Genomic DNA, 25,728 nt, shown 5'->3' on the forward strand with positions numbered 1-25,728 from the left:
AAAGGGTGAGAGAGATAGGTTGAGTAGTTGAGGTGAAGAAGCACAGAGACAAGAGAGAGACTGAGAGTCCGCCAAGCACGGGAATTCTTCGGCTCGAAAACTCCGTCATCGCCCGCCTTGGTCTTGTGCTTTCTGTTCCCCTTTCTCTCTCTTTTGGTTTGCATGTGGACGCTTCTTCCGTCTATTACTTACCATGTTACCTCTACGGCGCAGGCCTTGGACCTGTCGCAAATGTCTCCAGCAACTACAATCCCGTGCTTTTGAGACCGCCGCGTCGCCGACTCCCCGGACGCCCTTCCAATACCCCCCGGTAGACACCAGCTCTCCGAAAAAGAACGCAGATGATGCTACGATACGACGCGTGTTCGATTCGCAACCCTTCTGGAAAGAGTTCTCCCAGCAGCGGAGCGCGACCGCTCCCAGACGGGCAGGGTTGGTTCAGAACGAGTACTTGACAAGCCCCGAAGGGTTCAGGGTGTTCGCGAATGTCTCACTGCAAAAATGCCAGGCTATTGTAGCCAAGGTGCTCGAAGCGTCAACTCTGGAGGAGTACCGGGCGATGGCAAAGAATTTGGACCGACTCAGCGATCTCCTGTGTCGTGTTATTGATCTCTCGGACTTTATTCGCACGATTCATCCCGACCCGCAGATCCAAGAGGCAGCGACGCAGGCGTACGCACTCATGTTCGAATATATGAATGTCCTCAACACCACTACCGGTCTCCATGACCAGCTCAGCAAGGCCGCGGCCAATCCCGAGGTGGCTTCACACTGGACCGAAGCCGAGAAGATTGTGGCGCAGATCTTGATTAAAGACTTCTCAAACTCTGCGATTCACATGCCGCCAGCCGAGAGGCAGCGATTTGTGAATCTATCAAATGACATAAGCCAGATCGGATCCGACTTTTTCAACGGCGCGGAGCCTGCCAAATCCCAGGTCACTTTCAGCGCCAACAGCCTGCAGGGACTGGATCCCATGCTGGTGCAGAAAATCAAGAAATGGAACAACAAAGCCCCTGTACCGACAATGGGGATCGTTCCTCGACTTGTGCTCCGGTCTGTTCGTGACGAGGATGTCCGGAGGGAGGTCTATCTGGCGACTAGAACATCGAGCACGCGCCAGGTTCATCGACTTGAGCAACTTATGATGAAACGAGCGGAGCTGGCACAATTGTCGGGCTACAACAGCTTCGCGCACATGACCCTCAGCGACAAGATGGCCAAGACTCCGGAAGCAGTGTCGAACTTCCTGACATCCCTTGTGGAAAGCAACCGCGGGCCCGTCCGCGAGGAACTGTCTCAGCTACAAGATCTGAAAGGCAGTTCCCTCCAGCCGTGGGACCACGCGTACTACGTGCACAAGCGTGTGATGGAGTATTCGCAGTCTCGCCGGTCTCGCCAGTTGAGCATAGTCCCCGAGTTTTTCTCGCTGGGCACTGTCATGCAGGGGCTTTCGCGGCTGTTTGATCGTCTGTACGGCGTTCGTCTTGTTCCTCAAGAGACGGCCCCTGGTGAGACCTGGCATCCCGATGTTCGCCGGTTAGACGTGGTGGATGAGGCAGAGCAGCACATTGCGGTCATCTACTGTGATCTATTTTCTCGGCCAAGTAAACACCCGAATCCGGCTCATTTTACTCTGCGCTGCTCGCGCGACATCTCCCCCGAAGAGGTCGCGGAGTCCGCATCGATGGGCCAGTCCGCGCATCCGAATGACGGCATGGCGACTGCGATGGATCCACAGACCCAGACTCTGCGGCAGCTGCCGACAATAGCTTTGGTCTGCGACTTCCAAGAACCTCTGGCAAATGGCTCCGGTCGTCCAACTCTCTTAAGCGAACAGAGCGTGCGCACCCTCTTTCATGAAATGGGCCATGCAGTCCATTCGGTCTTGGGACAGACGCCTTTGCAATCTATCTCCGGGACGCGGTGCGCCACTGACTTTGCCGAGTTGCCATCCGTGCTAATGGAGAGCTTTGCAACGGCACCCGAGGTGCTTTCCCTGTATGCCCGACATTGGCAGACAGACGAGCCTCTCTCCGAGAGCATGATGCGCAGCATGGCACTGGACCGCACAGCCCACGGCTCCATCTACGGCGCTGTCGAGAACGAGGCCCAAATCCTTATGGCTCTTGTCGACCAGGCGTACCACTCCATGCCCGTGGAGGCCACCGCCAACGGCATTGACACAACTGACATCTACCACCAAGTCTTCTCTCAATACTCCAGCCTGCCCGACCCAGACAACATCCGACCACGAACCTCATGGCAAGGCTTCTTCGGTCATCTATATGGGTACGGAGCTACATATTACAGCTACATCTTCGACCGCGCCATTGCAAACAAGCTCTGGCAGGACGTCTTCCTGTCTGGCCGGGCATCCGTTGACCGCGCCGCTGGCGAAAGATACAAAAATGAAGTCCTGCGCTGGGGCGGCGGACGCAATGGCTGGCGCTGCGTTGCGGGAGTATTGGGGAGTCAAAACCCCTCTAATAAGGATGGGCGGTTGGCGGAGGGAGGAGATGAGGCAATGCGTGAGGTTGGTCGATGGGGACTTGGTCGTGATGGAATAAGTGGGTGATCTATGTTGATTTTGTGATAACCACGATATACCACTTGATCTATAACCCTGTAGATCATTAGATAGACGAGATAATATACAAGATCTGGTCCTAAGAAATTTTCAGTGTACGGACTATGTAGGCATTGAGCGGGCTCAGCAGACCTGTCTCAGATTAATGAACTGTTAATGACGGGGTGGGCATGCGTCGACAATGTCTCACTTTCTGGCTCCCTCAGTACCTTTTTGACCTCTTGACTATTGCCTTTTCTACCAAAAAAATGCTTATAAACATATGATTCGACCCTAGAATGTCAGACCACCTAGAACTTGCAATGTACACGGGGTAACCAATCTACCATTAGGAGAAGCCTGCACTATAATGAGCTGAGCGAAAAGAAGCATTTCAACGACACAAACACCAACGGATCATTCGACGAACGAGTATCAAGCGTGGGAGAGAACGAATACAGCCAAAGGCAAAGCCATTAGAAGAAGGAATGGGATTGTGTCTTTAAGGAGTATCCAAGAAGAAGACGTGCTCCAAGCGCAACAGAAACCAAACTAATTCTCTTCCTCCTCCAAGAGTCATGGAAGGCCTTCTGCCGCGAATTCACACGATGAGGCGAATCGCAATAGGCTGTTTTGTTTTGGTTTGGGTAATAGCAAAGGGAGTGTGCATCAGGCATTGATTCCAAAAACTTTCACATAAGCCTCATGATGTTGGTCCATACAACAACTAATTACATACACCGTGGGCATGGGACGAGTTCAATCCTCACTCAATCATCAACGGGTTGGAGAAATGAATATAATCAGAGAAGAAGGAAAGAAAAGAGAAAAACCCGACAGAAAGTAAAACAGGGGTATCCTGCATCTTATTACACATACAGCCGAGTCGGAGTATCAATCAAAACAGCGAAAGCAAAACGGAAAAAGCAAAAATTAACAACAAAGGAGATTCATGCTGTGCCCCCGGTATAATACAATAGTGGGGGTACAGTTTCACTGAACAAACAGACCGTCGCTATCATGACGAGAGTGGCTCAGAGCTATCGGGCCTCGTCAGGGCGGCTGTGGCCGCTTTCCGAGCCTTGTACCGAGAGAGCAGTTTCAAGATGGGGCGTGGATGAGAGGCTACTCCGGGGATCGGGGGTGTTTCGCCTTGAGAGTTGGGCGAGTTCGCCGATAAGTCTGGTGGAAGAAATTAGCACACAATCTGCAATAAGAGATTCGACCTCCAGAGAACTTACTTGCGATGCTCGTCGTACCAATCATCGTTTGCAGCGCGGATATGTTTAAGCTGTTCCTGAATGCTGGCCATCTGCAGAAAGAAAACATACGAGTTAGTGCATTGGACAGAAAGTAGACTCATTCACCACAAAAAGAGACAACAACAATGTCTAGCAGGATGACGTAGTTAAACGGGGATTTCCCACCGTTCCCTCAATGGATGAACCGAGGTCCTCACCTTCCGCTGCGGCTGGACCCCCTTCAGCTTGCTCGTTACCCTCGTCTGCTGCCCATCGGCTGGCGCCCAGACCTCCCGAGGCGCCCTTCTGCTCGTCCGGCTTCAACGCTGCCAGTTCAGCCTCCAGCTCGCGCACACGACGGCGGCTGGCTGAAATGGCAGAGTCGACGTCGCCCAGTTGGTTGAGGAGCTGCATGTTCTTGTCGATCTGGTCGTTCAGGTCCCGTTCGCCGGCATCCAGTTTCTCTTCCATCGTCTTGGTCCGGGAGCGGAAGTCTTCAAGTTCTTCACTGGCGGCAGAGTGTTTCTCTCTCAGTGCAGCGTGCTCCTCCTGCGTTGCGGACAGTTGCCTTTGGACGGACTCCAGATCCGACTTATCGCTAGTCGACGTGGCAATAGACTTGTGAAGTTCTTCGATCTGAGCCTCGGCCGCCTGGTGTTTCTCTGCCAACTCCGCCCGCTCAGCTGTGAGCTTCGAGAGCTCGGTCTGGATCTTCATCATCTCTTCAGCGTGCTTGCCTTCGAGATCACGAGACGCAGATGTGGCCGACTCCTGCACCGCGGCATGGGAATGCTCTGAATCCGCCAGTTTCTGCTCAAGACCCGTAATTGTAGCATTCAATTGATCAACCTTCGAAGTATCGGCAGCGCTGGCCTGGGCCTGGGCAAGCTGTTCGTGCATATCGGCTAGGGCGCCCTCGTGAGACTTTTGAAGATCCTCAAGCTTGGCTTTGTGCGATGCTTCAATATCCTCTCTCAGAGCCGACAGCTTCGATTCCTGGACTGTGAGGAGCTCTTCGATGGCCCTCGCGTGCTCGGCCTCAGCATCAGCATCCGCCGACTTGGAGGCCTGCAACGCTTCCAGTTCAGCTTGTAGTTTGGCCTGGGTCTCCTCGAGCTGCTTCTGAAGGCCGGCGATTTCCTTGTCGCGAGACTCGCTGTGAGAGGAAAGCTCCGCTTCAAGAGCAGCGACGCGACCGGCATGGCTGGACTCCAGTTCCCCGTGCTTGGCGAGCAATTCATCGTGCTTCAACTGAAGCTCACCCAGGGCACTCTCGTGGGAGCCCGAAGCCTGAGTCTTGACATTCTCCAGCTCGGCAGCGTGAGTGGCTTTCAGATCCTCCAAATCTTTGGCATGGCCCTCAGCGGTAGTAGAGATCTGAGCCTTGTGCTCTTCCAGAAGTCGAGTCGCCTCCGCGGCCTTTGCCTCCAAGGTTTTCAGCTTGCTCCCCTGCTCCGCATCCTTGGACTGAGCCATGTTCTCGAGATCTTTCAGACTGCGGTGCAACTCCTGGGCTTCCTTGTGCTTGCTGTGAACACCTTCCTGGAGAGCTTGGATTTCTCCAGCTCCGGAAGACACCTGCGACTCTAGGGCCTCGACCTTCTGACGAAGACCTTCGATTTCTTGACCGGCAACCTCTTCGGCGGATGCGCTGACATCCTCTAGGGCTTGTCGGGTTTCGCCAAGAGACTTCTCAGAGGTATTGAGTTTTTCCTGAAGAGCGATCAACTCCGCCTCGTGCGCAGTCTTCAGCTCAGCAACGGCGACTTCCTGGCTCTTCTGTGCAGCTGCGTTGGATGAGTCCAGTGCCTCCTGAAGCTCTTTGAGCTGCTGCGAGTGCTCGGTTCCCGTTGATTCCGCGGCAGCTTTGGCGAGTGCCAGCTCTTCCGCGTGGGAAGCGGAGAGGCTGCTCAGAGCAGTGTCGTGCTCGGCTTTGAGATTGGCAACAGAAACTTGATGAGTCGACTCCAGCTCCTTCACCTTGTTGGCCAATTCTTGGGTGGCCGCGTCGCGGGCCTCTTGAAGCTCTCTCTGCAGCCTCTCAATGGCGTCAGATTCAGCGTCGGCGAGCTTAGCCTCCAGGGCCTCAGCTTCGGCAACCTTGGCCTCCATAGACGCTACTTTTTCTTCGAGATCAGAAACGGTCTGTTTCAGAGCATCCTGGGCCGCACGAATTTCTTGCTCTTTTGCGGCGCTCAACTTATTCATCTCCACGTTGAGGTTGTCGATAACTTGGTCACGACCCTTGAGCTCTCGCTCTAGACTGTCAAGAGCCAGGGCCTTGTCTTCCTCCGCGCTGGTCTTCTGAGACTCGAGCTCAGCCTTTAGAGTGTTGAACTGTTCCTCAAACGTCGAAGCGGAGGCCTTGTACTCAGCGAGTTCCTTTTCAAGGCTCTCCAGTTGAGCCTTGTGTGTCTCCTTGAGCTCATCCAGCAGGGCAGCCGTTTTGCTGTCACCTTGCTCAGAGGCGGATTGCTTGGCGTCCTCCAACTCCTTCTGAGACTTCTCTTCCAGGTCCTTTCGCTGAACCTCAGCCTCCTCCAGTCGCACCTTCAGGGACTGCAGTTCCTCAGCATGGCTGGACGTCAATTTCTCAAGCTCAGCGGCGTGCTCGGCTTTGATGGCGTCCATATTGCCAGTATCCTTGGAGGTGTCCGCCGAGACAGACAGCTGGCTCAACTTCTCGTTGACTGTCTCCAACTCAGCCTTGAGGCTGGCCACAGTCTCTTCGCTTTCTGTGAGCTTGGTCTGGAGCGATTGCAACTTCTCTGGGTCAGCAGAGCTGCGCGTAGAGCCAACGGCCGTGCTCAGACGCTTCTTGGGGTCCGTTGCCGAGGACACTGCAGACCTCGCCGTGGCGGTGGTCGAAGTCGGGCGAGTCGCAGCGCGGCTGCTGGTGGTGGTGGTCGACGTAGCCGTTCGGCTGCTAGGTGTCGTCGAAGACGTCAGTCTACCGACGGGCTTGCTGGTAGAGGCAGCGGTGCGCGAAGTGGTAGTTGTAGGCTTAGTAGCAACACTCGCTCTGCGATCGGCCGTAGATGAAGTTGTAGACTTCAGCGGAGTCCGAGAAGACGTGGTGCCGGCCATCGACATGCGCTTCGCGGTGCCTGAGATCCCCTTCTTCTCATCTCCTGAACTGGCCATCGACCGTTTCTCATCGGCGGAGCTGCTGATCGACGCACGAGAGCGGTGCGATGAAGTGGTCGAGGTGCTCAACGGTTTGCGAGTAGCCGAGGTGGTCGTAGGACGCGTAGGAGGCTTATTCAGAGTGCTCGAGCTAGTAGTGCCGCGCGCGGTGGAGGTCGTGGTTCTGGACGCGGTAGTCGACGAGGTGGGCCGCTTGGTAGTCGTCGTGGTGCTCGAGGTCGGGCGCTTGGACGTAGCATTTGCACTCGGGTTTGTCTTTTCGGGGGATGCCTGGGTATTCTCCTTCGAGGCCTCTGGGCTGGACGGCACATTCTCCTTGGATGCCTCCGGACTGGACTGGTTCACATCCTCGCTCCCGGAGAGGATGGTCGAGTCGACCGGAGTAGCGGGCGGCGCATCTTCGGCATCGACGTCCGAGGGAATAGAGACTGGTTCCTCGGTGGATGCCATGGTGTACAATTGGATTAAGAATTATATATTCACGAAGAAAAGGCAGGCTATTGGAGGAGCTTGCGGGACGAGCGAGGTGTGGGCAGTAGTGCGGAAAAGGGGTCTGGTGGATAAGCTCATTAGTCTCGGAGTGATACAACGAAGTTAAACACTTTTGAATATAGATTCTTCAAGCAGCGATACGACTCGGCGCCGATAAAGTATCCAAGGCCATATGCGCAAACTTGTTCCGCCAGTCCACAGAGCTGTCTGTGCGACATTCCGAACGGCAAGCTGCATCACCCACCCACGCGGGAAAACGCAGCTGCAGAAGCTGCAACAAAGCGAGCACTGCCTTCAAGGACAGGAAGAATGCCCAATTTGAGATGTGGAAATAACTGGGGGCGGACTCACAGACAGCGCCGCGCAGACACGGGGCAGGTTCAGGGGGCTACCTGGTTGACGAGGAGGGGGGTCGTTGACGATTGATCCTCGGCGGTGGGAGCTCTGACAATCAACCCAGACGATGAGGGCGGGAACAGAAATGAGCAGAAGCCACTTGGGGGTGGTCAGTGCAAAGGGGAAAGAAAAGAAAAGGAGAAAGAACGCGGGAATGGCAGAAAGCGGTGGAGGAGGGACAGCGAGGGATCATCCATTCGTTAACTAGTTCGCTAGTGCCAGACTTATGTATGCTCCAATGGGCCAGCACAAGTCTGGTTATTACACCACAAGGCCAGGCGACGTTGGGGGTGGTCCAAGATAGCCAAAAGAATATCCAAAGATGCAGGCGAGTAGTAAACAGACCACCCTTTTCGGCGCTTTGTTTACTACGATCTTAGTCATCTATACGTTACGGGATAACGTTAACTAACCAGTTAATTAACCAGTTAACCGGTTCACTAGTTACTACCTTTTATTATTCAAAATTCTCAAATAGGCAGAGTGATTTGTGACGTATTCTACTGCCCAATGACAGAATAGAAGGTGGTCTGTGTGCAAATTATAAGAGAAGAAAACAGAGATTAATGTGCAAAATCGATAATCACCCGTTTCGAAGAGAAACGTTTATAGATGCCCACCAATGATTAACTCACCACCACCCTCTCATCACCCAAGGTCACTTCAACAAGGTATATTGCTCTACCCTACCATGCCCCGTACTGTGATTGCCAAGGATCATCACCAGATATGAAAAACGACTACTTGCAGTGGTGCGGACTAAATATCGAGAGGACGGAAACCAGAAATGGTGTTAGGTTTAGGCTACCTTTATCTACACCCTGCACAATGGCCCGTACCCCTTTCCACCTCCTAGGTCCGTTTCTATCCATTCCTCGCTACCCACACATGTGTGGCAGTAGAACACATGATCAGGATCGTACTGCCTTTTGATCGACTGAAGACGGACGTAGTTCGCACCGTAAAAATCTTCCTTCCACAAGGGGTCTCTTCGATCTGCTTCATTCATATAACTACCCATGCCGGGAGTTAAGACTTTCATAGCATCTGTTTTTTGGAATGTGATACTGTCCTGGGCACCTTGAATAGTTCGGGTGTCAGCCCGCTCCGGCCAGGTTGATCCCACGACAGCGTGCAAATACGTCTTTCGCCAGGCAGGGTTCACAGCGGCGAGCGGATTTGGCTTGAGAACTTTGCCACCGCCTATTAGATGGAAAAGAATAGCAGTGCTAATGTTGTCCGAATTGTCGGAGGATGGAGCTTGCGGTTCGGACGAAATAATCTTGAGCATCTGCCTCACGCGATCCCGGTCACCCGTTAGAGCTGACTTGTCAAACAGACGCGATGTAAGTGCCGCATTGCTATATCCAATTGGCAGCGGATTCTCCGATATAGCCTGAAAATAGCCCTCGTAGGAGGGGAAATGGCGCCAGCGTTCCATGATTAGGAGCGATGTCCCGTTGTAGGGTAACAATCTCTCCATCAGGATGGACGTCATTATCGACTGTGCGTCCACGAGAAAATCTCTGGGCGCATCGCTGTTCTGATGAGCTATTTTCGCAAAGCCATGCATATAAATTCCGGTATGCTGTACTGTTTTTAGAATATTGATGCTGGCAAGAGAGGTGGCATTCGCGTCGAATAACCCGTAGCCAGAGAAACCAGCATCGGAAAGCGCTGGATAGGAACGGACGATTTCCGTTACTGCATCGAGAAGCGGTGTCTGCATGGGGTTTGCATTGTTTAACAGAGGTGCAATCTGCAGATATTGTACAACAACTGGCCGCGACGGATAGGCTTTCAAGGAAGCGGATATAACGATGCCATAGGTTGACCCGCCGCCTCCACGTATTGCGAAGAAGAGGTCTCTATGCTGACAGGCGTTCACGGTCACGATATTCCCCGAAGCTAGCACCACCTGTGCCTCTAGAAGCTGATCAGCTGCTAACCCATAGTCGTGACTGACCGGCGAGTGACCGCCACCTTGGAGATAGCCGCCGAGAATCCCGACAGACTGAGAAATTTAGTCAGAGGTGATAAAGATCGAAGGTGCAGGTTTGTTAAAACCTCGGGAAAGTGGACGTACTTTGTCCGCGCCGCCTACTACCGTGAGGTTCCGTTTAAATGCTTCCTCATACAAGTCACTCCAGATATAGCCACCCCGAACAGTAAAGGCATTTCCGGCCCAGTTCGAAGCGGCACATACACTGGTATACTTTGAGTGGTGCTCGATCCCCTTCAGGACGTACTTAGTCCATACCTGTAGACTTCCGTACCCCTGGGACCTGATGGTGCCACAGTTAGCGGGCCATACCATCAAGATGTTGGGTTTTAATATAAACACCTTCCTAAGAGGTCGTGTCCAGTGGTTCGCACAACTAGTCGGATATCGTGATATCTGGCAAAGCGGATTCCTTCCACAAGGTCTTGAGGCTCCGTCGCATTTACTGTATACACCGGGTCGGGGCCAAGACTACAGTGCGCCGCGGACTGTGCCCCGGGTGCTAGAGGCGGACAGGCATCAAATAGTGGTAGCGCATACGCGACCGGGTGGTTGGCTTGGAAGGTCGAATTGGACCACTGTGATAGAATGTGCTCGCACGCTACCCGGTCAAACCCAGCCCCATGATAGCATGGCTTGGCCACAGGCTGATTGTGGATAAGTTTGCCCGAAACCGAGGTGTTCAGGGCAGCCCAAGATGAAGCGGAGGGCCAACAAGGATCCGATGGAGACTGGGACATGAAGGTACCAATTCAATTAGCCCAATTTCTCAAAATTGCGTAAGTTACAAATTAAGTTAAATTCTTAGTACACAACCTACGCATTTGCACTGGGTTTCAGCGAGACCCAATCCAGCGAGAGACATCAGTATGACCGGCAATCTCATCTTGAAGGTCGATTGTGAATGCGAGAGTGCAAAGCTTGAAAGATCCGAAGAGATTCTGGGACAATGAACATATAAGCTGAATTGCCCCTTGAAATTCCCTTGGGATTTCTTACTATAAGCAAGGGGACATATACAGGAATGCTCAACGTAATTCCCAGGGGAGTCACCAACTCAACCCAACCAAGGGTTTAGCATTTGAATCAACTCATCTCAACCGTAAGGCCGACTAGTAGTCACGGTTCTTTATTCACTTTATTCAGACAATTACTCATAAGCTGTTTATTTGCCTCTCTTTATAAGCCTGCAACTAGACAGCCATGGCGGTTTTATCGCTTTATTACTCACGTCCTGTTCGTTTGTGGATAAAGCGCGACTTCCTTACGGTAATCGGGAAAATTCCGAGAAGCTAACCACTTCTCATCGGGATAATCACCTAGCGAAGTGGCTCGAGAGATTCTGTGGTTGTTATATGCTTCTTATATTATGTTATTTTTAGGAAATGGCATTCTGCTTGACTTTTTTCACCCAAGGCTTCTAGTTGTCTCTGTTCCCTAAGGATGCTATGCCTTCTATACAGATGGATGAAATAACTCTGTTGTTGACAAAACCAATCCCATCTATGGTTCGCGGGCCGCACCCGAACCAGAGCTTCAATACTCCTGCGCAGTCAAAGAAAAATCAATCGCTGAAGGGGTATTATGCACCACGCACTACGCCAGAAAAAGAAAAATCCCAGAAAAAGGTCAACTGGAAGAGACGCCGAAAGAAAAAAAGAGGATGTGCCCAGGTGGAGACAACAAGAGAGAAAGTTACAGGCTGGCGATCCATCCCTCTGCGCGTCGGTGTCTTTCGCATTTGTGCCGGACTTCCTGAGCCTTCGCCACAAGGTCGGTCAGAGTCCGCCCAGGAAGAAGATGTCCCCTATGGCGCAGGACCTGGATGCAAAGTTCAAGACCTGGAGAGTGATTAGTGTCGGTTAGTAGAAATATGGATTCCAGAAAAAAGAACCTACCTGAGAAGCCTTGGGCAGAGAATTGTCGGAACCCGTCAAAAAGGTGATTGAGTTCCCGAAAAGTCCAGGGTTCCTGTGACCGGAGAACCGCATCCCAGTCATCGACGTCGTCGGTATCATCAACGTCTATGACACCTTGTCTATCCATGGGTGTCTTGGGCTCGATGCTGCTATCCCGATCTAGAACCGCATCATGGATGCGCTTCAAGGGTCGGCGAATTTTGTTGGATCGAGCGCGGAGGCCAGGAGGGTGCCCCCCACTGCGCCGGCTGGAAATCTGATCGCAGGTTTCTTGGAGAAGTTCCAGAATACTGCAGAGCTCGCGGTAGGCAGGCAGGCCGATATTGTGGTAAGCCTTGAAGCAGGCCAGCACTAGATTGATCATGCTGGGCACCACAACGGCTTCGAACTGGTTTATCACACGACTGCCACGATTGCTTTGGGGCCCGAAGGAGGCTTTGTCGAAGAGCCGAACCCTGATGGCTTTGAGGGCTTCCCTCAGGTTGTGGCAAGACTGCAAATTGAGGCCCTCAGCACCGTGACTCGGTTTGTCGTAATCCTTGCGTAACTCGGAGACCAGTTTCAGACAATCCTTTAGCGCTTGAAGCTGGTTCCTGGGGCGATGTAAACGCAGGTCTTCTCTTGTCGCGAGCACGATGTTCCATGGTCGTACCAATGGAGTCCCTTCAACAACCTCTCTCAGCCATTCGTCCAGGTTTGCATCATTATCATCGTCGTTGTCAAGGCCCGCACCGCTCTCTTCTCCGTCATTGGGTGCTTGAATTACCTGTTGCGATTCGGGAACATGAACACGCCGCCCAGAGCGAGTTCTATAACTCAACGACCGTTCAGCACGAGCCACGTAAGATATTGCACCCTCGCCTGTTTGGCTGAAAAGAGGGTCGTCTGCAGAAACTTGAGTGGGTTCGTCCTCGTCGCTCTCGCTGCTTGAGGGATCACGGAGACCCAGTTCGTCACGCCAGTCGGTTTCGGCGTTTCCCCTATCTTCCTGGAAGGACGTTTGTTGGCGGGTGCTACGGGTCGACCGAGGGACAACAACGTCGACGCTTTGTCGCGGAGTTCCCGATTGAGCAGACGGTGGAGCCGACTGCGCAGGTGCTCGAACCGGGGGTTCCTCAGCCTCTGAGCTGGAGTCCATCTCATCATCTTCCATGATTTTCCTGTTAGACACCCCGTTCACTTGCTCGTCTGGAGTTTCCTCAGCTACAGAGGGTAGCTCCGACGCATCTATAGCCTCCACAACATTTTCATTGCTTTCCTTCTGGTCGGAAGCTCCATTCTCCTGCGCCTCGAAGTATTCGTCGTCGTTCTCGGTATGTTGCTGGCTAAGACGCAGCTCGGCCTCCGTGGGTTGTAGTTCTGTGGCTTCGGTGGCGTCGGTGATTGTTGCTGAAGCAGGCTCGCTCTTCCGAGGTCTTTGCCGTCGCTCTGGGCTTACGGGGATAGTGTAGACATCTGTACTCCGCCTGGTGCCCATAGAGCGCGTATTGATCCTGTTGAGGATATTGAGAGAATTATCGGTGGAGTGACGCGTCCTCCTCGTCCTGGCTGGCGCCATGGCTGTGTTGTGGTTTCTGGACGCGTTGCGGAAAGGAAAGAAAGTAGTGGGGCATAACATCATCATCGGCCCGCCTTATCTAAGAACTATTTCTCCTCAACAACACTTCACTTCGGACTCTTCCCCACAACGATCCTCACCATGAATCCAGGTGGCCCTGCTGTCCGCGTCCTGGCGAGAGTGGACTCTTCATCGCGGCTTGCCTTTGTCGAGCCTGGCAAGAAGATCCACGAGTCGCAGGATGCGTCGGCCTTTCTGACCTCGAAAGCATACACAGACATCATGACCTTTCTCCTACAACTAAACCGGTCCATGTTCCCCGCGAAGCTCCCCGACGGCACGACGCAAACATGGCCCTTGAATAGCGAAGCTGTGCAGTTCTCGGCGCCGGTGCGACAGCTCCAACGGCTGCTCTCGAAGCTTGAAGATATTATCGAGGAAGTTCCCCCCGATACCGGGCCGCGGCGGTTTGGCAATATCAGTTTTCGGCGGTGGTATGAGGTTGTGGAGAGTCGTTCGTCAGATCTGCTGGAGGAGTGCTTGCCCGCAGAGCTGTTGCAAATACGATCGTCCGATCCAGATGGCCCCACGGCCGAGACGGAGTTGAAGGCATACTTTCTGGGTAGCTGGGGCAGCGGACAACGGTTGGACTATGGCACTGGTCATGAATTGAGCTTTTTGGCATTCCTGGGGGCGATCTGGAAGCTTAATGGGTTCCCCAAAGCCGAGTCGGGGGTCGAGGAGAGAGCCATTGTGATAGGAGTGATCCAGCCGTACGTTCCACTTGACGGAATTTTGTCGTTTTACTGACAACCGCATAGGTATCTCGAGCTAGTCCGGTTACTTATCAAAACGTACACCCTGGAGCCCGCTGGTTCTCACGGTGTCTGGGGGCTGGATGACCACTCCTTCATCCCATACATTTTTGGAGCTGCTCAACTAGCACCCGCTATAACGGACACGGATTTGACTCCCGAAGAAGGGTCTTTGCCAGATGCTCCCAAGGCATCAGACGTCGTGAAGGCTAATACTGTCGAGCGGGAACGCAAGACCAACATGTACTTTTCGGCAATCGGGTTCATCTACGACGTGAAGAAGGGTCCCTTCTGGGAGCACAGTCCCATGCTCTATGATATCTCCGGGATCCAAACTGGCTGGGCCAAAATAAACAAGGTTAGATTTTGCCCGATTCGCGGTAGAATTGACTCTAATATCCCGCCAGGGCATGATCAAAATGTACAATGCAGAAGTTCTTTCCAAATTTCCCGTGGTGCAGCACTTCCCATTCGGGTCCCTTTTCAGCTTTGACCGAGATCCAAATGCCATCGCTCCGCCAACGACTGTCCATACAACATCCGGCCCCCAGGCACGGCCCGTAGCACCAGATGCTGGGCCATCTTCGACTACTACTGCCAGACCTATGCCTGGATCTGGGACCAAGGCTCCATGGGCCACAGCAGAACCCGGCATCGGATCGGCGCCTCCGATGGGTGCAACTGCAGCCCCCTGGGCAAGCGCGAGAAGAGATGTTCCAACTGGCACTGCATTGGGCAGCACATCAAGGATTCCGACGTCTCTTCCAGATACTTCAAGAATGCCTCCCGGTCCTATGGCCCCTACCAAAGCTCCCTGGGCATCTTCTCAACCTCCCACGGGATCCAGTGATGAGGTTCATACTAAGGCTCCCTGGGAAAAGCCAGGATAAATGGAGATACAATGGATAATCAAATGGATACATTATTAGTGGACAATGTGCTTCTTTGAAAACGTGGTATTATTTGTCTTATCTTCCGAGTAATCCACTAGTGAACAGAATTTTACATGATAAGATGTATACATAGTGATGGATAAATTAGCGTTTTCTTTTGGAGAATAGCAGCTTTTTTGAAAGAGAACGAAATCTCTGCGCTGCATCAGGAGTAGGACTCGATAATAAAGCTATTTCTAGATCCCTAGCATGCTATATAACTAACTTGTTAACCGTGGAGGAGGTTGACCGTATTCTCGGAATGACTGTTGAGCAAGAAGGATCAACTATCTTTACATTTAACCCTCTCTCTTATTATCGCTATTTTCCCATTTTACTATCCAAACCAACTGTCTGTCACTTGTGACTCATGTTCCTGCTGTCTTTCTCTCTTGGATTGCTATAGCGCACAAATATTAGTTAAAAAATTCATTTACCATCCTCCCACAAGATCATCATAGAAGTGGCTGCCATGGAAAACGCAGATTCCGTGCCAGCATTCCGAATAGTTTATCAAAATAACAGCAACGAGCCAAATTCCGAGATAGGTTCATCTCCTCACTGGCCCTGGTCTCAGAAAAATACCCTCACGTACATGATTTTCCAAGGATCCCTTTTTTTATTGAATCTTCTTCTCACCATTCCTGAAGAATGGGCTTTTCCGCATACGAATGATTCAACGTTGCCTTTTACATTCCGTTTAAAAAGCATAGAGCCCGGCACCGTTTTCAAGTTCAAATTCCAGTCTCGTTCTCGCTCGTTCTCGCTCGTTCTCGCTCGTTCTCGCTCTCGGTCCGCTCCACCCTAAAATTTATGACCAATTGTTCGTGGCGTTGTCATGCTTCTCAGCAAACTAACCCTTCCGCCAGCTTTCTCTAGATCTGGAACCCTTGACGCCAATCACAAGCTTTAGTTCAAGCAAATGTCCCTACCGACTATGAAATCGCCGAAATTCCGGGAAAGCAAGGTACGAGAGTCTAGTCTTCGGATAGTCAAGAGATGGCAGAGCCTGAGCCCCTTATAATAAATTAACAACACAAGGGGCTCAATCATCATCATATATAAATGCTCTTGCTCGTTTGCTTTAGATATGAAGCAGTTTATATTGTTTCAAGGCATACGATTCAATCTACAGAGACGTTCCGCCAAAGGCTCTACATCCTCACATAATGAAGGTTACCAATATTGCCCTGATTGGTGCGATGCTCGGCATGGCGCAGGCTAGCCCTATTGCTACCCGTGCAGCTATTACTGACGGTATGCTCTCCCCGCAAAGTTAATAGCTGAATGAACTTAAATAACTTTCAATTGTTTAGCCGATATTCTCAACTATGCCTTAACGCTGGAGCACCTCGAGGCCACCTTCTATGAGGAGGGCCTCAACAACTACACCCGGGATGATTTCGTGAATGCTGGCTTCAAAGATCCGTTCTACGCCAACCTGCAGGAGGTCGCTTTGGACGAGAAGACGCATGTGGCCTTCCTCACGCAGGCTCTTAGTGGTGAGTATCAAGCAAAAGATAAAGAGCGAGAACTAATAAATCTCTCTAGCTGCCGGTGCTTCTCCCGTTAAACGTTGCACCTACTCCTTTCCCTCTACCGATGTGAAGACCTTCCTAGCCCTTGCTAGTGTCCTTGAAGGTAGTAGTATCCCGGGTAATCAGACGGTCTTTGCTAATAACTATTAATAGGTGTCGGTGTTAGTGCCTATCTCGGTGCAGCCGCTTCAATTGCCAATAAAGATTATCTTACTGCCGCTGGGAGCATTCTGACCGTTGAGGCCCGCCATAGCTCTTACCTACGCGCCGAGATCGGTGAAGTTCCCTTCCCCCAACCTTTCGACGACCCTCTTGACTTCGACGAGGTGTACACCCTTGCGTCGCCCTTCATTACCTCGTGCCCCTCCAGTAACGGAAAGCTCCCAGTGAAGGCATTCCCTTCGCTGACATTGATCTCAACCCACCCTGTCGTTAGCGGCTCTAAAGTCCGCCTAGTGGCTGGCAGCGGCTTCGACGATTCCAACCCGAGCAACCTATACGCTGCATTCATTACTGTTACTGGTCCTATATGGACTCCCCTCAGATTCACGGGTGATAAATCGTTCATTGTTACTATCCCCAAGGGTATTGCGGGCCAGAGTTACGTGGTCATCACCAAAGGCAAGAGTCAGGTAACCGACGATAACATTGTTGCTGGCCCCGCCATTATCGAGGTAATTTAGATGTGCATTGTGTTACTTCAAGCTCGTGTTCTTGCAAGCCTGATGTTGCTTTCCTGATAGATTGGTACCAGGGAAGGCACTAAACGAGCCTGGCGAAATTGTCGATGTCTGTTGCTTGTTGTCGTTCTATTTCATTAATTATGTTCACTTTTCCTTATCACCAGGGGCGGAAGTCTTTCGGGTAATAGTAATAGTCGTAATGCCATCAATTTGTCCGCGACCCTCTTCATCCGACACAAGTCTATAGCCATGTAGGAAATGGGATATTTTATAGCCCAATATCTCAACAACAATAGCTTAATTTAAGGTTTTATGGCATCCTTGTAGTTACTATTTGAACATATTAAAAATCATAGTGGGTCTTCCTGAGACTATGCCGCATCATGTAAAGGCAATTATTGAGGCAGAGGGCTGGTATAGTAATCATATTTACTGTCGGTAGTGGGATTCCTTCTTTCCACTAGTAATCCTGCATCCCAATGACCCTGGTATGAGGTATCTATTTCAATTACCCTGTTTACAATGGCTGACAGACTATCAATAACGGTGAGTACTGGCGGGCAGCGGAGACGTCAGAACCAGGAGTATTGCACGGTCGACACAAGCATCTCGAAATATTTTCCCTCCACGCTACCTAACCATTATTAGCAATTACTATATGGTGTAACCCATCCGGAAAAATAAATCCGGAAATGACCAAACAAACTCTCGTTCCACACAATCAGACAAGAAAGCATGACTATAGTCGACATGCACAACGGTCACCCAGTCCAAGTGAACCCATAGATATATTTCAGAATGTCCAAGGCCTTGATCGAACCCAGCAAGTAGCAAATAGCATGCCACACCAAGCAAAAACAGACAATTCAGACTCCCTTGATGACTAATTCCTGATTTACAGGAGAGCCATAACACCAATAACGGCAGCAATGAGGCCAACTGCAGGCTGGACACTCGAGGCGGCGCCGGTGAAGAGGGCAGCGGGGCTTGAGCTGGATTGCTCGGTCGTGGAGGACGACGAGGACTGAGCTTGAGAGGCACCTGAAGCCTGCCCAGTGGAGGACTGCTGAGAAGCACCATTTTTGGCAGTGGTGGTGTTGTTGCCACTAGTGCAGCCAGTGGTGAGGCGGCCGTTCTTCGCACCAATCTATAAACGAAGAAGTAAAGATTAGTCCTTCAAATGCTCAATAGTTGAATCAGGAAACCGTATAATGACAAGACATGAGGAAAAGCTGTTTGTTAAGAGAGAGGGATGCGGTCTTAACCTACTTCGAGAATTGCAGGCCCAGCAAGGATGTCATCGTCAGAGACGCTATCCTTGGAGGAAGTCAGGACGACATAGCTCTGACCCTCAACGCCGTCCGGGATTTGAACGGAGAAGCCGCCATCAGCAGGAGTAACAGTAGTCCAGATTGGACCAGTGACGGTGATGAAAGCGGCGAAGACAGGTCCGTTAGCAGTGAAACCATTTCCTGTCACGAGGGTGACGTGGTCGCCGTTCAAAATGGTGCCGCTAGAAGTGCTAGTCAAGGTAGGGAATGCCTTGACGGGTAGAGCAGGATTGCTGCTAGGGCAAGACACAATAAATTGAGAAGCGAGAGTGAAGACTTCATCAAAGTCGAGCGGGTTGTCAAAAGGCTGGGCAAAGGGAACCTCGCCATCAGCAGCCCGGAGGTAAGAGCTGTGTCGGGCCTCAACAGTTAGGATAGAGCCCGCGTCAGTGAGGTACTCCTTGCTCGCAATAGAGGCAGCAGCTCCGAGGTAGGCGCTGACACCAACCCCCTCAAGGACGTTGGCGAGGGCTATAAAGCTGGGTACATCGGTGGCCGGGAAGGAATAAGTGCATTCAGCAGTAGCAGGAGCACCAGCGGCTAGACAAATATCAGTTTCGGCAATCTCGGTACTTCACGCGGAAGGAATTAAGCGTACCCTCAAGAGCGCTAGTTAGAAAGTTGACGTGCGTCTTCTCGTCAGCGGCAACTCTCATTAGGTTGTCGTAGAATGGGTCAGGGAATCCAGCATTGACGAAGTCAGCCTGCGAGTAGTTCTGGAGGCCCTGAGCGTAGAAAGTTGCCTCCAGGTGCTCGAGAGTCAGAGCATAGTTGAGGATCTCGGCATCAGTGATAGCAGCACGCTTGGAAACCGGGTTGGCTGTGACAACGCCGGCAGCAGCTGTAAGAGCGGCGTAGAGAGATGATTTCATTTTGATGGTTGTAGACCAAAATGGACAATAAGAATATAAGAGGGCTAGGGTAATATTGATTGAAAAGCAATAGGCGCGGCACAAGGAACACTAGAAGGAAAGGCTGAATCTTATACCAAATCTCCATGGCTGTTTGCATACTCTGCGAGCGATCATTTCAAGACTCAAGGCACACCAGAGTAGATGATTTTTCAGTATTCGTATCATTCCTTCTGCATCTGTCTTTTATCATTCTTAACAATGGCGAACTCGGAAATTCGATCATTACCTATCTAGGTAAAAGGTCTGCTGCGAACAACATCAAGACCATTCCCCTGGAAAAACAAAATAGTGGCTCACCATGCAGGAAGCGTACAGTACCGATTTATAAATAAATTAAAGGCGGACTCTGAAATGGACAGGCAATGGAGTTCTTGTGGAATACGAATATGCTAGCCGTAGGTCATGCCGTTAGTTAGTCCAGAAATAAGGTGGTTCTTGCGTTCTTTGGTAACGAACACATGGTATGGGGTTGCTGACCCGGTTATGCAGATCGCCACCCAAAGCAGGAATGTACATAATCGACCGACATTATACACTTCCCAGATCGGCATACCCCGAGCCAATTCGAGGAATGCCACGAAATCGGGGTCTAATCAAAACTTGGCCTGCCAAAAGTAACCAGTCAGCTCGGCCTTTCTTGAGCGTTGAAGTTTTCCTGCCCGCATAATAGGATATGAAGCTGAAGAGCTTATCTCCCACTAGGGTTTTGCGTCGGTAGTCAAGCTTCATCCCGCCGGGAGCGGGGAACGGGAACGGGAAGAATGGGGGCAAAAGTAACGTGGAGACCACCCCGTAACACCCCATGTACCAATAATGCTCGCGAACAGCCATTGGTTATCATAATGAACTTGAACTTTACCTTGAAAAAAACTGGCTTCTGGATGCACAGAATTGTCGTCTTCCCAAAAGGAGTATTTTCTGACGTACTTTCCGAAATCTTGATTGTCTGTTTGCGTCTTGTCAGAAATGAATATTTATTAAGTTCTAGACTGTTGGAAGGAAAGCAACGGCATCGGACTTTGAAACGGAATAAATCTCGGCTCAATATTACTTTCTCTAGAGGAAGGATTCTGAAAAGATGGGAATAAGCACAGAGCTTTTGTTGTCAAGAACAGAAAGACATCTGGATCATGTGGAATAGTAGGAGCCATTGGTAATTTTATCTTCTTTCTCTTTTTCAAAACCGAGCATTCTTGGTGCACAGCTATCTCAGGCAGTACTTCGGCTTCCGGCTTCCCTAACGAAGATTGCGGTGTTCTTCTGCATCCAGCTCCCCCTCATCAAGAATCAGTCGGTCGGGGAAACTTCCGAGGCTATCTACCATCGTCTGCAATCGTCCAGCCGGAAGGGTGAGTTTTGTGTTCTGTCCGCTTGTAGGGTTTTGGTTGAGATTAATTCCACTGACATGACTTCTACTATCTACCGAAGCTGTGGTATCCTCGGCGCCACCGCTACGCCACATTCTCTCTTCCTGGGTAGTGGGATTGTTTAGTCTCGCCTGAAGGACTTTGGAATCACTTCGAAAAATTGGCTCTACAAATGTACATTAAATGTCTCAACTAATAATGCTTTTTGAGCGGGGTATCTCTTCTATAAACCGAAAAACGAAATGAACGCCTCGTCAAAAAAATCATATAGACATAAACATGAAAGGTGTATAACATCATTCCGAGTCGGAAGCATAGCTCACCAGCGCCGGCGTTGCTGGTGTATTGGGCGCACCATGGGAAACATATGCGTCGACTCTGTTTTCCAGGCTGGTGCTGGAAAGTGTGCGCAGGCCAGTCTTGCTCGATCTCGCAGGCGATGCAACTTTTCTTTTCTTTATGCCCGGTTGCCATGCGCTTTCGCCACCAGCGCCATCATTCAAGAATGGATCCACCACGGCACGCGTATTCCCCGTTATCTCATTGCGCAGGGCATCTTTGCGCTGCGCCACCAAAGCAGCTGACCGAGTTTGCCGAGTACTCTGTTTTGTATTCTGTTGTGTCGAAGAACTATTCGGAACCCGCTGCGCGAACAAGGGCCTCACGCGTGTGGCCCGGGCCGCACCGATGCCAATGACGGACTGGTCATCACCAAACTCCACCAAGCTCGCGCGTTGGCGATCCGCTTCCGTCTCGTCGACCAAATCAATGCCCAAGCTCATCTTATCCTTCAACGTCTCGCGCTTCGCCTCCGAATTCTCCAGCCCTTTTCTCTCCGCGCGAAAAGTGCGTCGCAGCCGCCTCGACTTCTCGTACGGATCATTCCAGTCCCTCGCCTGGCGCTGCTGCAACTCGAGAATGCGACTGCTCTCTGTCTGCGCACGTCGCTTATCCTCCACCTTGCCTTCGATTTTCGCAAACGGGTCTTTCTCCGCTGGGTCTGTAGTTGTTCCATGGTGCGGCCGGATGGCAATCTCCCCGGGCTGCAGCTCCTTGTCCTCGCCGGTATCGCGCTTCCGCCCGCCTTCCACAACGATATAAGCCGTGTTCTTCGGGTCTGTCCGGATCTCGATCCAGCCCCCGCAGACTGTGTGTTTCATGCGGAAACTGTAGATAGGTGTCGAGTAGTAGTTGCCCACTTTCTTCTTCTCGGCGTTGAATCGCACCCCCTGCCCGATTATTGTTTCGTGCGGCTTGCATGTCGTGCACCAGACGGCGAAGGGCATCTCGAATCGCACGACTAGAGCGCCGGTCGTGTGCAGGTGTCGGGCTCTTGCGCCGAGGGGATGCTTTCCGGCTAGCTTGTTGCCGGTTGTGAGACCTTCTTGGTCGGGTGGGACATAGCTGTGGTGAGGGTTAGTAACTTATAGGTGTGTTGAACGTGGGGGGAGAACGGACCGTCCCATATCTGGAAAAGGTACATGTTAGTTTTGACTGGAGAAGCGTGTGAAAAACACTTACTAAAGCCCTGCATCCTGGCGGGGAGGATAGTGGTTGTCGCCTATACTGAGTGAGAGATGGCAAGAAGATCAACTTCTCTCACTCACTTGTCATCGTTATCGGGAGATGAGTCAGCATCTTAATCATGGCGTTAACGTTAACTAAATAAGCTACTTAACTATTCATCCTCAACTACTTTACGTCCAACTAACTAGGCCAACATTGCACCCCCATTCGACTCGACAATACTACCCGTGGCAAACTGATCCTTCATAAGATACAGATAACTCTCCGCCAGATCCTCCGGCCGCCCCACCGTCCCCGTCGTAGACTGGCTCCGGAACATCTCCAGAACGCCCTCCAACTTCTCACTGGGCAAACTCGAGAAAAGCTCCGTATGCACTGCCCCCGGCGAGACCATATTTACCCGCAGGGGCTTGAGGTCTAGCGCGAGTCCTCGCACAATACCCTCTGCGCCACACGCAAATCCAGTGACGACGGACCAACCGGGAGCAGGCTTATGCGCGCGCACTCCGCCGGTCATGATGAAGGAGTTCGTTGGTGCCAGATCCATGTATTGGGGGATATACTTGGCGATCATTAGGGGTGCCATGAAGCGTACAACGCCGGCCTTTTGAATAATCTCTGGGGTCAACTCGGCGAGAAGGGGGAGGCTGAGCGCATCGCCGGCTGTGGTGACGATATGGTTGATCTTGGTAGTCCCGTTGTTGGTAACGGTTTGAAAGAGATTCGCAAGATTGGAATCGAGATTTGCCGTGTCAGCTAGATCACAGGTGTGGGTGATGATGGTTTGCGCTGCTGCTTGAGCCGGGTATGTCTGGCGCAGCCGGGTCACTGTCTTCTCGAGCTTGGAGGGGTTCGAGCTCGAGATAATCAGGTGCGCACCGTGCTCGAAGGCTGCTTCGGCGACGCAGAATCCGATCCCGGATGTTCCGCCGAAGATGAGGACGCGCTGGTTGGCGAGCTTGGAGATGTATTTGGTTGTCATTGTAGTTCTTTTGTAATAGAGAATCCTGAAGTACTCGTAGAATGTTCCTTGCAAAGAATTAATGATCGAATGACTGGTTTCACTCATTTATAATAACTGGTCCACTTGGGGACTTGAATCGGCGTTCATTCGGCCTCCGGAGATTTCAAGTTATCTCCGGCGCAAAGTCCAGCATAAGCCAATCTCCAATTTCTCCAACATCGCTGTGGTCTTCAGATCTGCGGCTGCGTGAAATACTATACTACAAGTTAATTATCTCCGCTGGTTTAGGCGCACAAGTGATAGGTTCGTCCGTCGGGGGAACTGGTGCCGAGTTCGATGGATGCAGCCTAAAATATACCACCATTTATGTTGGTTCTTGATGACATGGCAATGATTGAGTACTGCGAACATGAGGAATCAATTGTACGATCCATATTGAAATTAGCCTTACCTCATTAGAGTCTGCTATGAGGTGTAATATGACTGGCTCTAGGTGTGTGAACCACCTACATAGCTTTTGAAATGTATTCCAAAAGAGTATCATAAATGGAGGCCAGTCCTAGTGAGTTAGTATATAAGTCGAGCAGTTTGCTCTTTGGCCACTAGTTACATAACTGCGTTGGATCAGAAATACTCCTAATGAAGAAGCCGAGACCGAGCAGGATTTATCCAAGGAGGGGCACGGGTATAGGTTATCCCACATCTGGATCCATTTAAAACATGCCTTTCCCTTCGAACAAAGCAGCAAAACTAGCAGTTATCCATTTTCAAGAAACAGCCGGATTACCTCCACCACTGCAAGATGAAAATCACCTCCGTCACCTCCCATATTCTTCGCATCCCACTCGGTGACCGAGTGTTCTACTCATCCCAAGCCCGATTCCCAGAACGCAATTCGTACCTAGTGAGGATAGAAACAGACACCGGCCTCGTCGGATGGGGAGAAGGAGGCCAATACGGTCCCCCCGAACCGGTGGCTGCCGTGATCGACTATGTATTCGCACCAAAACTCATCGGCCGGGACCCAACTGAGCCCGTCGTCATTTGGGAGCACCTGTATGCTTTCTCCCGGGACTTTGGCCAGAAAGGCACTTATGTCGAGGCCATCAGTGCCATCGACATCGCACTGTGGGATATCAGCGGCAAAGCGGTGGGACTGCCAGTGTCCAAAATGCTCGGTGGCGCATTTCGCAAGCAAGTCAAGGCCTACGCGACGGGGTGCTACTATCCCGAGGAATACCACGATCTACCGAAGATACTCGAGAACCTGAAGTTCGAAGCAACCCGATACCGCGACTTGGGATTCGATGCCCTAAAAGTGAAAATTGGACTCCTCGATATTCGTGCCGACGCTGAACGACTGCGCATTATCCGTGAGACCGTCGGCCCCAGCGTCGCTATCATGGTGGATGCCAACCATGCATACTCCGCCTCAACAGCAATCCAAATGGGGAAACTGATGGAAAATTACGATATCCGCTTCTTTGAAGAACCAGTCATCCCCGAAGATCGAGCGGGGTACCGTCGCGTTCGCGCAGAGAACCCCATTCCCGTCGCTGGCGGCGAGGCCGAGTTCACACGCTACGGGTTTCGAGACTTTCTCGGCGAAGGATGCGTGGACATTGTGCAGCCGGATCTCACAGTGTGTGGGGGATTCACTGCTTTCTCTCAGATCCTGGCCATGGCCAATGCCTACGGCGTTCTGGTCGTCCCCCACGTATGGGGATCTGGCATTGCGCTCGCTGCTGCGCTGCAGGCGCTGGCTACTATCCCTCCTATGCCCCACTCGGCTAATCCGATTCCACTGAGAAACGAGCCCATGGTGGAGTTTGATCGGACGCATAATAGTTTGCGGGATGAATTGCTGGTTGAGAAATTTGAGCTTGTTGATGGTTGTGTGGGGGTTCCGCAGGGTCCTGGGTTGGGGGTTACCATCGACGAGGAGGCGCTTAGGAGATTTGAGAGCCTTTGATAGTAGCCCATATTCTTCTAATTCAGCAATAGTAAAGTGTTTCCGAGAGCTTTGCGTGGGGGTTTAGTAGCAAGGGAAGATATGTTGGTATTCCCACGCTAAGCCATGCCATGTGGAGGCAATCATTCCTGGGGCCCCGCGCAGTTTTGAGTTCTAGCCCGTAGCTCGGTGAATTCTTACCTTTTTCGTACAAATGCCCCGCATAGGGTACCGATCTTTAGTGCTTTGTGATTGGGTGAACTTGAACTATTAAAACCGTGGGGACAGGTATCCGAGACCTGGTGTTGAGTTATTTGCTGGCTAGGATACAGGCCGATATAATCATTTTTTGCGAGCAGGAATCCTGTGAGAAAATTTTTAT

At 51.5% G+C, this 25,728-nt stretch overlaps 10 protein-coding genes across 10 annotated transcripts; 4 read left to right on the forward strand and 6 right to left on the reverse strand.

The window, feature by feature from the left end:
• Positions 1-193: 193 nt before the first annotated feature.
• Positions 194-2,578, forward strand: N7510_003789 (mitochondrial intermediate peptidase; the record flags this gene model as incomplete). Its single annotated transcript, XM_056975715.1, has 1 exon — positions 194-2,578. One exon carries the CDS (start codon positions 194-196, stop codon positions 2,576-2,578), a length of 2,385 nt encoding a protein of 794 aa, XP_056835671.1.
• A 1,031-nt stretch (positions 2,579-3,609) lies between these two features.
• Positions 3,610-7,407, reverse strand: N7510_003790 (M protein repeat protein; the record flags this gene model as incomplete). Its single annotated transcript, XM_056975716.1, has 3 exons — positions 3,610-3,751; positions 3,811-3,881; positions 3,997-7,407. The coding sequence occupies 3 exons, from the start codon at positions 7,405-7,407 to the stop codon at positions 3,610-3,612; spliced, it is 3,624 nt and encodes a 1,207-aa protein (XP_056835672.1).
• Positions 7,408-8,659: 1,252 nt separating this feature from the next.
• N7510_003791 (uncharacterized protein) lies at positions 8,660-10,733 on the reverse strand (the record flags this gene model as incomplete). The annotated part of the gene is made up of 4 exons (XM_056975717.1): positions 8,660-9,859; positions 9,932-10,130; positions 10,190-10,578; positions 10,668-10,733. The coding sequence occupies 4 exons, from the start codon at positions 10,731-10,733 to the stop codon at positions 8,660-8,662; spliced, it is 1,854 nt and encodes a 617-aa protein (XP_056835673.1).
• Positions 10,734-11,542: 809 nt separating this feature from the next.
• Positions 11,543-13,324, reverse strand: N7510_003792 (uncharacterized protein; the record flags this gene model as incomplete). Its single annotated transcript, XM_056975718.1, has 2 exons — positions 11,543-11,688; positions 11,746-13,324. The coding sequence occupies 2 exons, from the start codon at positions 13,322-13,324 to the stop codon at positions 11,543-11,545; spliced, it is 1,725 nt and encodes a 574-aa protein (XP_056835674.1).
• A 141-nt stretch (positions 13,325-13,465) lies between these two features.
• N7510_003793 (serine/threonine-protein phosphatase 2A activator) lies at positions 13,466-15,029 on the forward strand (the record flags this gene model as incomplete). Its single annotated transcript, XM_056975719.1, has 3 exons — positions 13,466-14,097; positions 14,146-14,497; positions 14,547-15,029. 3 exons carry the CDS (start codon positions 13,466-13,468, stop codon positions 15,027-15,029), a joined length of 1,467 nt encoding a protein of 488 aa, XP_056835675.1.
• Positions 15,030-16,240: 1,211 nt separating this feature from the next.
• N7510_003794 (ferritin-like domain-containing protein) lies at positions 16,241-17,292 on the forward strand (the record flags this gene model as incomplete). The annotated part of the gene is made up of 4 exons (XM_056975720.1): positions 16,241-16,328; positions 16,388-16,573; positions 16,623-16,712; positions 16,763-17,292. 4 exons carry the CDS (start codon positions 16,241-16,243, stop codon positions 17,290-17,292), a joined length of 894 nt encoding a protein of 297 aa, XP_056835676.1.
• A 1,260-nt stretch (positions 17,293-18,552) lies between these two features.
• On the reverse strand, positions 18,553-19,495 carry N7510_003795 (ferritin-like domain-containing protein; the record flags this gene model as incomplete). The annotated part of the gene is made up of 2 exons (XM_056975721.1): positions 18,553-19,163; positions 19,222-19,495. The coding sequence occupies 2 exons, from the start codon at positions 19,493-19,495 to the stop codon at positions 18,553-18,555; spliced, it is 885 nt and encodes a 294-aa protein (XP_056835677.1).
• Positions 19,496-21,200: 1,705 nt separating this feature from the next.
• On the reverse strand, positions 21,201-22,190 carry N7510_003796 (Saf4/Yju2 family protein; the record flags this gene model as incomplete). Its single annotated transcript, XM_056975722.1, has 1 exon — positions 21,201-22,190. The coding sequence occupies one exon, from the start codon at positions 22,188-22,190 to the stop codon at positions 21,201-21,203; it is 990 nt and encodes a 329-aa protein (XP_056835678.1).
• Positions 22,191-22,615: 425 nt separating this feature from the next.
• Positions 22,616-23,413, reverse strand: N7510_003797 (uncharacterized protein; the record flags this gene model as incomplete). Its single annotated transcript, XM_056975723.1, has 1 exon — positions 22,616-23,413. One exon carries the CDS (start codon positions 23,411-23,413, stop codon positions 22,616-22,618), a length of 798 nt encoding a protein of 265 aa, XP_056835679.1.
• Positions 23,414-24,197: 784 nt separating this feature from the next.
• On the forward strand, positions 24,198-25,367 carry N7510_003798 (mandelate racemase/muconate lactonizing enzyme family protein; the record flags this gene model as incomplete). Its single annotated transcript, XM_056975724.1, has 1 exon — positions 24,198-25,367. The coding sequence occupies one exon, from the start codon at positions 24,198-24,200 to the stop codon at positions 25,365-25,367; it is 1,170 nt and encodes a 389-aa protein (XP_056835680.1).
• Between the last annotated feature and the right edge of the window lie 361 nt (positions 25,368-25,728).

This window comes from Penicillium lagena (genome assembly GCF_028827675.1).
Source record: "Penicillium lagena strain IBT 129212 chromosome Unknown utg000002l_segment0_segment0, whole genome shotgun sequence".
In the NCBI taxonomy this organism is placed as follows: domain Eukaryota; kingdom Fungi; phylum Ascomycota; class Eurotiomycetes; order Eurotiales; family Aspergillaceae; genus Penicillium; species Penicillium lagena.